Source organism: Macadamia integrifolia, unplaced genomic scaffold, assembly GCF_013358625.1.
Source record: "Macadamia integrifolia cultivar HAES 741 unplaced genomic scaffold, SCU_Mint_v3 scaffold3275, whole genome shotgun sequence".
NCBI classification, from domain to species: Eukaryota; Viridiplantae; Streptophyta; class Magnoliopsida; order Proteales; family Proteaceae; genus Macadamia; species Macadamia integrifolia.
This window is the reverse complement of record NW_024869354.1, coordinates 1-12,477: the sequence shown is the minus strand read 5'-3', so window position 1 is coordinate 12,477 and position 12,477 is coordinate 1. Positions and strand designations below refer to the sequence as shown.

At 36.0% G+C, this 12,477-nt stretch overlaps 1 protein-coding gene and 1 long non-coding RNA gene across 4 annotated transcripts; one reads left to right on the top strand and one right to left on the bottom strand.

Annotated features, from left to right (window-relative positions):
- Nucleotides 1–2,721: 2,721 nt before the first annotated feature.
- LOC122067962 lies at nucleotides 2,722–5,486 on the bottom strand. 3 transcript variants are annotated; one of them, XR_006136928.1, is made up of 5 exons: nucleotides 5,210–5,486; nucleotides 4,884–5,082; nucleotides 4,451–4,561; nucleotides 3,142–4,364; nucleotides 2,722–2,968 (listed from the first exon to the last, which is right to left on the bottom strand). It is a non-coding gene; the product is annotated as an uncharacterized LOC122067962 (long non-coding RNA). The 3 variants fall into 3 exon arrangements; XR_006136930.1 differs by having other exon boundaries at nucleotides 3,142–3,243; XR_006136929.1 differs by lacking the exon at nucleotides 3,142–4,364.
- Nucleotides 5,487–7,285: 1,799 nt separating this feature from the next.
- On the top strand, nucleotides 7,286–8,040 carry LOC122067960 (F-box protein FBW2-like). The gene is made up of 2 exons (XM_042631789.1): nucleotides 7,286–7,711; nucleotides 7,788–8,040. The coding sequence occupies exons 1-2, from the start codon at nucleotides 7,371–7,373 to the stop codon at nucleotides 7,831–7,833; spliced, it is 387 nt and encodes a 128-aa protein (XP_042487723.1). The 5' UTR covers nucleotides 7,286–7,370; the 3' UTR covers nucleotides 7,834–8,040.
- Nucleotides 8,041–12,477: the final 4,437 nt, after the last annotated feature.

Here is a 12,477-nt window from a genome sequence, read left to right as displayed (position 1 = left end):
AAAAAAAAAAAAAAGATATTTATGTCACAATACAAGGTGATGTTCCAAAAATCAGAAAATAAATATCTTGCATTTTTTATATTGCTGTGAAGGTGATTGCCATGATGAATCAGTGGCAAGGTGATGGAAGGTGGTGTCTCTGAAAGTCATAAAACAAATGTGTAGTCAATTTTTATATTTGTCTTGGGAAGGGTTCTCATGCACGGCTGCATTAGGCGAGATCTCGAACCTGGGTCATCTGCATGACAGGCGGGAATGCTCACCACTAGACTACAACGACTTGTTGATGTTAACAAGGCCAAACTAACTAAATTTCAATAATATTTTTATTTTATTATTATTATTTTTTTTTTATTTTATTTTATTTTTTTTAAGTTCTGAGTTGGGTCTTAATGAATTTGGTCTTGGTAGTGTCTTGAAAGGTAATGGTAGTCTTGAGGCTACTGAATTTAGTTTGCCTATGTTGGACTTGAGAATAATTTTGTTGTTGTTTGGCTTTGTTCTCAACATGCATGTACATGAAATGTGGGGATATCAAAGCAATCCAATGGCTGTTCAAAGGCATGGACAGTAATGATGTTGATTGTTGGAATGCTTGGAGAGTATGTGTTGTGTTCACAAGCGTGAGAACAGGTGAATCGAATGAACTTAAACTTCCTCGGATAGACTCCTGAGTCAAGTAGGTAAGCTCACGGGATCAATCCTTGTTCTTGCGTCTACCTATTGTGAAAGACTGGAAAGATACACGTACTGGTTTGTTCGAGGGAAAACCAACCTCCAAATCAATTCATTAATATCTCATCCCCTACATTATTGGCAATAAGCCATATATAATGACTCATACAACGGTCGACTACCCACTTCCTAATTGATAGCAACGACTCTTAAACAACAAACTCAGAATTGCAACTCCTAAAGACCAGGTCTTTCCTAAAGAATAGGTCTCACCACTTACGTGGACTCTTATTTCATTCTACTCCTTAACCACCCAAACTTAATTGAATAAAAATAGGAAACTACTAGGAACACGTACTACTACTCCCTAATCCTCCCAACTTATTTGAATAAAAATAGGTACTCCAAGTGACACGTAACAGTATGCACTAAATGGTTATTGCCTTGAAAGTTGTAGGACGTTTTTCTTTGATGCATTGGAAAGGAATAATCATGGACCAAGATTTTTAAATGCTCTCAAGGGATGATTTGAATCTTAGGAGATAGATTCAAGGAATCACTATTGAGAGAGAGAGAATTTAGTCCTCTTGGGATGACTTTTCCTTTTAGGCAATATAGTTAATAAAGAACGAAGAGATACAAAGAACCACCAACAGGGGGAAGGAGGAAAAAAAAAAAAAAAAAGGGAAAGAAGAGGAGAAAAAAATAATACAATACCCAATAGAGGGACAACAGCCAAGAAAGAGAGTAAGACTCCATGCTCTAGCGATGAGCCTATTTCTGGTCGTGTCAGGGACTGCACTCCAGGCTTGACTATTTTCCTCAAAGGAGAAAGCCTTTCAAATTTGAAGATGCGTTCTAGAGTTGTTCGTGCATCTTCTCAGATTTCTCTTCTACCAAATGTGCGATATATAGAAGTTCAAAAAACAAGTTTACCCGCATGGTCACAACATGACTTACCACCAAAGGAGGAATATTTCGGGAGATTCTCAACCCAAAGAGATTGAGAGGGGGACAATTAAAGAAGAGATGCTCTTCATCCTGTTAGGGATACGTTGTCTTAAATTCCATTTGTGACAAAAGTGGGCTGATTCTAGTGTGGTTCAAGGTAGCAGCTCCCGAGGAAAATTTTCTTAGGTTATATGGGTATTTCTGTAAATTTCTAATATATAGTTGCGCTATATATTTGTAGTGGTGTTTTCTTTCTCTATAAGTAAGTTGAGAGAGGGTTAGAATGAGAGTTGTAACCCTATTCTCCTTTGATAGTGAAGTAGGATCTTATCTCACTAAGGATTCAATGACGTAGATAATCTTGTTGAACCTCGTAAATCTTTGTGCATTGTTTGGTTGCTTGTTTTTATTTTCCTATTCTTTTATGTATCATTTTAAGGTTGTGCTTCTGCACATCCTCTGTCCTATTCCAGCAAAGAATACACAAGAAGGCCAAGATCTGCCTAGAATAAAAAACACTAGGTTGGTAGAGTGTGAGAGAAAAAGACTCGCCAAGTAATAAAGCTGTGGTGCAGCAAATGACCTGGAAGCCAAACAATATCAGCCCAAGGAACCATAGGACAATGAAAGCAAATTAACTCCCATGCCAAACTACAAGAAAAGTCATTTTTAGTGACGGTAAAAAAATGTCTCCGAAAATATATATCCATCACCAAAAATAAGGGTAATGAAAATTTTATCCGTGGCCGTTTCATAACCCATAATGCGGTAGCCGAAAATGGGCTACGGTAAAAGGGTTACCGTAAGGATGTGCATTTTAAGCGACACTTATTTTTTACCGTCGCCTAAAGTTATACTTTTTAACGATGGTTTTTTTTTTTTTTTTACAGTCACCATAGCTCATTTTGGGGAAACGATTGTACTTTTACCGTCGTCTTTGATTACATTTTTGCTATGGCTGTTTTTATCCGTCGTTAATAAATGTAATTTAAAAAAAAAATTGTACTTTTATAATTACAATCTCAATTGTTACCTGTTATTATATCTCAATGCATTCTTCGTTTCATAAAAAGATATATCAATGACACATCCATAGGACATAAGAATTCATTGTTTTCATTCAACTTTTAAAAACTAAAATGTATACAATCATAAATCCATTTGTTTCATTACATTTTCTACAAACATAGTACAAAAACCAATGATAAAAAAAACTCCATCCCAAATACTTGTTTGTCTGAACCTATTGGTGCTAACCCAAAGAAATCCCTCTTCTCAACGCCAAATATATATTAATTGCTAATATTGATCCTTAAAGTTGTGCAGCTACATAGGATTGTACCTGCCATTATAAGTAATGAGTGGAATTAGGGATAAAAAAATTACACTACCAAAGTAAAAAAGAACATATAATTTACGTAATCAAGCCATCAATATATTATTATCGATCACTAATATCTAGTCAAGCCAGTATCACATCCAAAACTTGTCAAAGTAATCAAAAATTTACACTACCAAATATGGCCATGGCATCATCATTAACATCGAAGCAACCTCCAGCCCAATCTAAAGATTATAATGTGGGTCCCAGTCACCTAAAGACTACGTTTTCAAAACCTGCAACAAACAAATCAATAAATATTCTAGAATTCAAGAGAAAACCCAAGAATTCAAGAGAAATCCCACCAAACCAATCTAGAAACTCAGATTTTGACCAAACCTTGGTCGAATGCTAGTTTAATGAAGAAACATGATATTAAAATCTTAGATTAATCTAATGCACAGATTTCTAAGCTTTGATTAAATCCAATCCGAGCAAGGATTGCTTAAACAGAGAACTTCAGTCACTTCAATAACTAAAAGTCATAATTGGCTCAAAAGAAAACCAAGTGGTCTATTAATCAGGATGGATACCACAGTACAACCTCCGTAGTTTCTGATGGTTGAAATAGAAGATATTAAAGAATCCTAGTTTAATGAGGAAAGTTCGACTTGGACAGAATTCAGTACTAGTACTATACCAACATATTTCAGAAGATGAGTTAATTATGATATTAATCAGTAGACACCCATTAGAAACTACAATATATCTCTAAAACCAGAACTGATATATCACAATGCATGTATTGAAAAAGGATGACTGTACTTGATCACAAAATATAAGAGAACCTTCGAAGAAAAAAAAGAAACACAATGTAACTCTGTAGTTTTATCAAATAACAAAATCAATGTAGAGATCATAGATAAAGCCATAACCCAAACAAATCACATGATGGTGCACACATGAAACAAAGATGCAAAAAACAGAGAGAGAGGTGCCCTTCAATGTTAATGTTATGGATAGGATGAGGATCCAATCATCTGGTCAACGAGAAAGGATAGATCAACAGAAAGACACAAGTCACCCAACACATTTATAAATGTAGTAAAGGTTTCATTGGACCATTTACATGATTATATCACACCACCCCAACACATTCAACACAGTCTGTCAGAAATATAACTCAAGCCCCCTTCTTCCAGTTCTATCTCACACTCACTACTTCCCTACTAGATACCATTGAAAGGCCTCAATCAAAACTCTTTTGTGTGTTTTAGTAGAAATTTGGCTGTCCCAAACAAAACAAAACAAAACAAAACCCAGGATCACAACCTAAATCCATTTTGAAACCACCAAGACATGCATGATCAAAATCTTTAGTTTAGATGACCCCACGAGTCAGTCCATGGTTTACAGACTGCACAAACAAAACCATTATCAGAACACTCACTCAGCTATGTACACAGTTAAGAACACAAGTACCCACTGCTGAAATTTCATTACCTGTCCACAGGATTAGAAGAGGATGCCTCTTGCCTCGGTTCTCTCAGATACCCAAGTAATGTTTCAGCCTGTGGAGTCGCACAACCAAATTCAAAGTTAGGATCAACTCACCTGTGAATTAGAAGAGGAAGAAAACAAGGATTCTGTGAGCTACCCAGGCAAGAATTATTTAAATTGGCTGCAAGAACATAATCTCATCTCTAATTCTCTACCACTCTAACAATTGCAGATGTGATACAAAAACAATCACCAACTCATGGCGTATGTCCATTGTGTAGTTCGGAACAGATGGAGGAAATCAAATTAGGCATACAACCTGTAAGCCTTTCAAGTTTCAATCTCTATTTGCTACCATGATTTCAGTAGGTAGAACCCTAATAGAAAGTAAGAAAAGGGCAGATTTGTATCCCAAGCCCCAAACTATAATTCTTACCTTGTGCTTCGCTCGGGCACTTCTCGACGGTGAGAGAACGACCAACGGAGGGATTCCACCTTCCCTTACAAGAAAACCCCTGTTCCGAACATTCAGAGTTGCAGAAGAGTTAAGATTGCGAATTCCTTCCCTTTCATCTATCCGTCCTTGATGGCTTCGACCAGAACCAGAACTTCCTCGACAATAGCCGTTTTGCCCTCTGGAAAAAAAAAATGAGAGAGAGAGACATCAACTAATTTCTAAACCTTCAATATAAACAATGTTATATCCTTTGAGATAATTTCTGCCATCAAAGGATCATACCCATAAAAGAGAGAGAAACTCACCGGCAGCTAGGTTGTCCGTACCCTCGCTTCTAACGAGAACCACCGATGCAAAGCAACCTTTCAAAAGAATACCAAAAGTTTAGGGTAATTCGTGAGAGAGAGAGCAATAGGATGGACAGATTTTGAGAGGAGAAAATGTTTGAAAGCAAGAGGGAGATCTGGAGAGAGAGAGAGAGAGAGAGAGAGAGAGAGAGGTTACAGTACTGATCACAATCACGATCACCTCTGACACAGTCTGAGAGCAAGAGGGAGATTTGGAGAGAGAAAGAGAATAGCGGGAAGGTGGAGGGACTGAGGCAATACAGTGAATTAAGCCGCCAAAATTAAAATTCTTCTGTTTTTGGGTTAGTTTTCCTCTTTTTGGGTGATGGTCGTATGTATTTTGTCATCCAAAATATTTTTAATCAAATATTTTGTGACGGTGATTTTTTATCATTATAAATTTATAAAAGGTCATAGATATACTTACTGTCTTTGAAAACAATATTTAATGGCAATTTTATTTATACAGTGGTCTTAAGCTGAAAAATAGTGACAGTTAGTTTTCTATCGTCAGAATAAATGTTTTTCAATGGCGGTCTCATATTACCATCTCTATAAATAATATATGATAACGATATAAGTTTTACCGTGAAAATATAAACAAATAGTATTACTGATTCTTGATCAACATAAGGAAATGATATCTCAGCACCATGATCTCATCAACAATATCTAGTTGGCTTCGGTCTCTGTTCCATGAAGAAGGTCTTGGGTTATTTGCTTCAATAAGTTCAAATCATGGTATCATCAGATTAATAGTTGGCACTTGTTATAATTAGCTACAATTCGTCAATGTTTTTATATGGATCCTTACGCTCATCTTTACTTGAAATCTCTATGTAGTTAACATATGTAGCTGACCCTATTAAGTTGGGATAATATTCTGAATATTATTGTTTGAAGCTCAGATCATGGCATGGACCCTTCTCCAGCAAATTTCGGTTGCCTAGTTGATTCATTTTCATGAAATTGGCTTATACTTGAGAAGAGGCTAAGTTTCATAAAATGGATTATACTTGAATAGGCTAAACATGTTTTTGAACTCATACCCTTCGCTCCTTGGGCTGCTATATGGAAGACTATGCGTTGTTATTGTAGGATTCATGGGAATAGAGAGTTGGGAGAACAGGCTGCCAATCATTTGCTTGAGTTGGCTCCCGAAAATGATGCAGGCTATGTATTGTTATCAAGGGTCTATTCTGAAGAGACTAGTTGGGAAGAAATAGTAAGTCGAAAACATCCAAGATATAGGTGGATAGAATTATAGGTAGAACTTCTTGCTTTTCTAAGCAACACTGAGAGACGCGCCATTTCTAAGTAGTATCATGGGTGAAAAATGCAAAATTCTTTGATCAATTCTGCGGATGAAATGAATCAAAATCTGTTAAAAACTACAGACTCAACAACGTTCACAAATAAATGTGGTATACTACATGCTTCAGCGAAGAAGAGATGATTCACTATTTTGAAGAAGTTGCAATGGAAATTTCTCTCAAGAGTACCCGAATTGCATCAAGAAAACTTCCCAGAAACCCGCACACGAAAAAAAACCTAATTTTCACTACTTCTCAACAAGACGATAGTACTTTATATACAGCTAATCCTAGATCGATATTGTATGGTGTCATCCGAGACCGATACCAATACCGATAACTAAATCCTTGATCGGTCCAGTTGGGTTGATTTCTATCAGTTATATAAAAACCCAGCCCGAAACCATACCAATAAGATCTGGTATGAATTTCTATTGTTTGGTTTTGGTCGATCCAACCGGTTCGGTTAAACCGAATGGCCCCTGTCAGATTCCCCTCACAGTCACGTCTTGGGAGACTTTTAGACAGAAGCCGACCAAAAAAATTCCCTTTAAGATAAAACTTACGTCTCTTTCAAAGCTAAAAAATTTCTTAGCTTGCAATGACTCAGTCTTTATCTCTTCACCCTTTTTTTTAATATGGTAAAGAAGTTGGCACCAATAAAATTTCATTAAAACCCCAATCTTTTCTAGTGTTTTTAAAAATAATATTTCTAAAAATAACCAAGACAAGAAGACTCCTCCAGGCCAAATCTTCTTAACTGGTTCCAGGGAGAGAGAAGAGAGAGAAGAGAGAGAGAGAGAGGAATGGAGGAATCCAACCCAACATGGGAAGATCTAAACACAGACTGCTTGGTTTTGGTGTTTCAGAGAATTGGGTTGGAATCACTCATCTTGGGTGTCCCCTTTGTTTGTAAATCATGGTACAGTGCTTCTCTTAATCCTCAATGTTGGAGATATCTATGTTTCCCAGCTCCCTTTGACCTCTTTATGGTGAGATTCATGGAAAATTATCATATAGAAAAGCATAAATTATCTGTTACTGGTTTTGTAAAGCTCTTTGTTCATAGAAGCAGGGGATCCATTGCCTGGCTTGAAATTCCTTATTGGTGCTCTGAGTTACAGTCTTTGGAGTCTCTCTCAGATGAGTAAGTTCCTATTTAATCCCTTTTTTTTTTTTTCTTGTAAATCCTCATAAAGGATATTCTTTCCTCTGTTCTTCAGGTTACATCTGCAACAGAAAGATCAAGACCTGAGTTCTGAGATTTGAATAGTGAATACGACTGCATTAAAAGGTGGGCTCTGGAGATTTCATCTTTTTTGTGATTGGTGAGGGCTTATTGAAGATGAATTCAGCACCAAATAAATGTAGGGTCCATGTAATTTTGATGAATTTTTTTTGGTAAACGAAAAACTATTTATTAAAGCGAGTGTAGTTGTTGAGTTCTATCAATCACGGAGAGGAATTTTGTTGAAATTAGAACATGTGAATATATTATTGATCTAGTTTGTTATGAATGTTAATGAAAATTTCGAAAATTTAAGGATATTAAATGTTAGATATTTAGTTTTTCCATGTTACCAATGGCTGATATTGAAAGAAATATGTATACAAATTTACTTAAAAATTAATAAGTATATAAAAATTTCGTCTTTGCTTGTTAATAGGAAAAGATACAATCCACATATTATTGATAAGTTTTTCTGTCATCTCATATATTCATCAGCTGATTCTTTATTTTGGTATTTGTAACTTCTCTTATATTCCAAAGAGCTAAACATCGTCGATAACTCCCTAGCTAGAAAGGTCTTGTCTACTGAGAGCAAGCCACGGATTAGGACATCTCTTCTCTCTTCTGTTTTGTGTGTTTTTTTAGGATTCAGATCCTCTTCAGCCATGTTGGGCGTTGGCACGCATCCACAATTGGAGAGGATCATAATCCATCTTTCTCCTCACTGGTCTCTCTTCAGCACCCTCGGATTGGAGAGAATCCAAATTTCACTCCCTAGCCTCTCGATCTTTGTAATTCAAATGCCTCGGTTTTACCATGTTTTCCCTTCAATAAATTTCTCTTACCCAAAAAAAAACCCTAGGAAAGTCACCCTTTACTTGAAAATACATATGTCACAAGTAATTGTCCCCCTTAAGTAGATAGATCTGGTGTTAACTCATGGCTTTAAAAACTTGAATCAGATTGAGCTTTGCTTTTAATTAGATAAAATACCGGATTGAGATCCTATGTAGTGCTACATGCCTTGTGGCATACATCCTACAATCAGGAACGCCTAGGACTGTGCTTAAGTGCCTTGGTCTGCATGTCTAAGTGTTCTTGATTGTTGGATGTGTGCCACATGCCCTATAGCGCTATAGAGGAGCCCGATCCTAAAAAATCCTATTATACCAACAACATCTCAACCTCCAATTGAATCAATGTTATTAGGTTTGAATAAGTACTTTTTTGGTATTTTGAATATTTTTGGATGATTATTTATGCGCTGTTAGGTTCATGGTTTGAGGAATTGATGTCCAACTGGCTAAATCGTCCAAGGGGTTCCTTCCAAGGGGAGCGTGGGATGGATAGAGGAAGTGAACACCTGCCACTAAAATATCAGAAAAGGAATTTGAACAGCATGTTGCATCGCTGCCCAAGAACTTAAATGTGCTCTGTATTTTGTTGAATTTAGAAGATGAGAATATATTATTGGTCTTGATAGCTTGTCATGAAAGTAAGTGAATTTTATAAGTTTATTATTACTATTATTATTATTATTATTATTATTATCAAATGTTAGATATTTAGTTTGCATAAAATTATCCTTTATCATTTGGTGAAGGAAAAGAGGATCCATGTCACCCCTCTCTCTCCCCGTCTATCTTCCCTTTATTATACAGTGTCGATGAGGCATGGTTAACTGATACCCATTCGCTATGACCTTCGGAAAACCTACGTTTTTAGTTTTTTCATGTTATCTCTGATTATAAGAATTTCATCTTTGCCTGTTGATAGGAAAAGATACAATTCACACAGTGTTGATTGATTTCCAAGGAAAGATATCTAATTCAAAATAAAAATATGAATAAGTGGTTGTCCACTTGTCGTCTTGAAGTAGTAGGTGGGGTTTACATACGGTTTAAAAACCTGAAACGGATTAGATCTGATGCCCGTTGTTTCTATATCATTCTTCACCCTTTAAAATGATCCCCCTCTCTTGTATGATGTTACCTCTTGTTCACTATTAATATCTGATGGCATGTCTATGTCTCTTCTTTTATTATTATTATTATTATTATTGTGAACTATTAAAATATTAAGAATGCCAATGATCAATTCGGTTCAAAATACAACATGCTTGATTACCAAAAACATATACAATATGCACAAACCAACCCATACCTAATAGATTTAAATGGTAGAATCATAACCAAATTGGTTTAGTTTTCATGTATTCACTCTTATTTAATTTTGAAATATTGGTTCAGTCTATTCAATTTGGAGCTATTGGAAAGGGTTGATTCCGACTAAATGTTAACCAATTGGTCCCTTTTTTTTTTTTTTTTAACCGGTTGGTTCCAATTGTACCTACGGATGTGGGTCGGCTTCTAACAAACCTATCGAGTTTAACTGATTCTTTTTTCTTTTTCTTTCTTTTCTTCTCTTGACTACCAAACATAGCCTTAGATTCGAAACTAGGTCGATTTGACTCTAAAATGTGTCTGGCTGGGCAATGACCAGTCCATCCCCAATCCCGAGCCATAAGTGCGTGTTCAGGTAAGCTTCTAGGGGTAGGCTTTTTTTTTTTTTTTTTCAAACAAGAAACAAAGCTAAATTAGATAAAAAATGGTCAATGGTCTCTCCTTAAGGTCTCAAACCATTCTCTAAAGGACGTATGTGAGCATATAAAAAGTATTGATCTCCCATCGACATCAGAGCCAGATAATAGGGTATGGTCCCTTACTAAATTAGGGAGCTTCTTAGTTAAGTTTGCTTGGGAGGGTGTCAAGGTTGCACGCCATCTTCAAGGATGGGCATCCCAGGTTTGGTAGAAAAGTATGCATCCACGGTTTTCCCTGTTTGGCTGGCAATTGTGTCATAATCATCTCCCCACTAATGTTCAAGTTCGTAGAAGATGTGTTCCGATCGCCTCTAAATGTGACCTATGCCAGATAAGTCAGGAATCTCTTACCCATCTATTTCTTGAATGTGAATTCAGTAATAATGTGTGGAAAGAGATCTCGTACCATTTTCAAGTTTAATAGAGGAGTTTCCCTTCAATAGAGGAACTTCTCTTGTGGTGGAAAAGGAAAGCCAATGCTGTCCAGCTGCAACCTTCTTGGTCAGCCCTATTAATCATCATTCATTTCCATCTTTGGAGTGAAAGAAATTAGAGAAGACATGATAATGGGAGCTGTATTGTCCAAAGGGTCATCAAAAGAATATTGTATGATCTAGCAAAATTTTCAATCATGATATCCATTCTAGTGAATGGGTCTTGGAATTGATTTTATCTAAACAATTACACCTCATGATAGCATCAAAGAGACAACAAAAAACCTGTGAGATAGCTTGGAAACCTCCCAGGTAAGGATTCCTAAACTGAACATAGATGGATGTTCTTTGGGAAATCCGGGTCGGTCAGGAGCAGGGGGTACCTTTCATGACAATAAAGGGAATCACATTATAAGTTTTGCAGGTGGCCTAGGAGTTACAAATAATTTTTTAGCTGAATTTGAGGCTTTCTTCATGGGTGTACGGATGGCAAAGGCTAGGAGATGGAAGAACATATGGATTGAAAGTGATTCTCAGTCAGTGGTGACCTATATCCATCATAACACCATTCTATGGTTTTTTCAGCAACAATGGCGGTGATATAAAGCTTTCTTCGATACCTCTACAAAGTCAGTAACCCATTGCTTTAGGGAGGCTAACAATATTGCAGACAAGTTAGCTAAGAAAGTAGCTCTTACACAAACATCATCAACATGGGATTCTTCCCCCTCTTTCATTTTGGATGATATAACATGAGATACTCAACTGAGACTGAGATATAGGTTTTCATGACAGTGCTAGTTTTAGACTGAATTACTACTCTGCTAATGGCAATGCTGAAGGTGGAATAGTATTTCAAATCTAAAACTCAATTTATTTATATTTTTTATTGGATTTCTTTCGAAGGTGGAATAGAGGTTCAAGGTTACACTACATTCTTTATATTATATATACTTTCTCTTAATTAATAAAATTTACTTGCTGACTCTTACCAAAAAAAAAGAAGCTAAACTAGATAAAATTAGGTCTGTTACATAGCATATCTGACATGCAAATATAGTTTTTGGTGCTTCTCATGTTCTGGGCGGTACAGATTTCAAACAAAATAATTTTGTTGAACCTGCCATTATAAACTCCAAAAAAGTTGATTTTTGATCTTCCAAAAGTAAAAGTAAAAGATGCTTGCCCAAATATACACTAATCATCACAATGTCTAAAACTTAGAAAGAACCTTTATTGCGAAACAGGGGGTAAGGTTTTATACATTTGTCCCTCTCATACCCTATAATAACTGGAGCTTGGTGTATTGGATTTTTTCTCTTTCAACGTATGAAAAATCTTTTTTTCTCTCTGTTTATCCCCCACTTGGTAACAACTGGTAGCATAGTTGGTTGGTTCTTCTCACAATGGATTGCAAGTATCCTAGAAAGTAGAGATGTAAACGGATTGAATATAAATCGAATATAGATCAAATATGATTGGATCTGAATATTTCTTTATTGCATATGGATGCCTCTAAATGAATACAAATGCTAATTGAATTTGGATTTTCAACTATCTATTTATATCCCTGATTTGTGTAACTCGACTTTCCTCCCCTAGCATATATAATTTGCTTTCAATCTATAGAATTTGGATTTTCAACT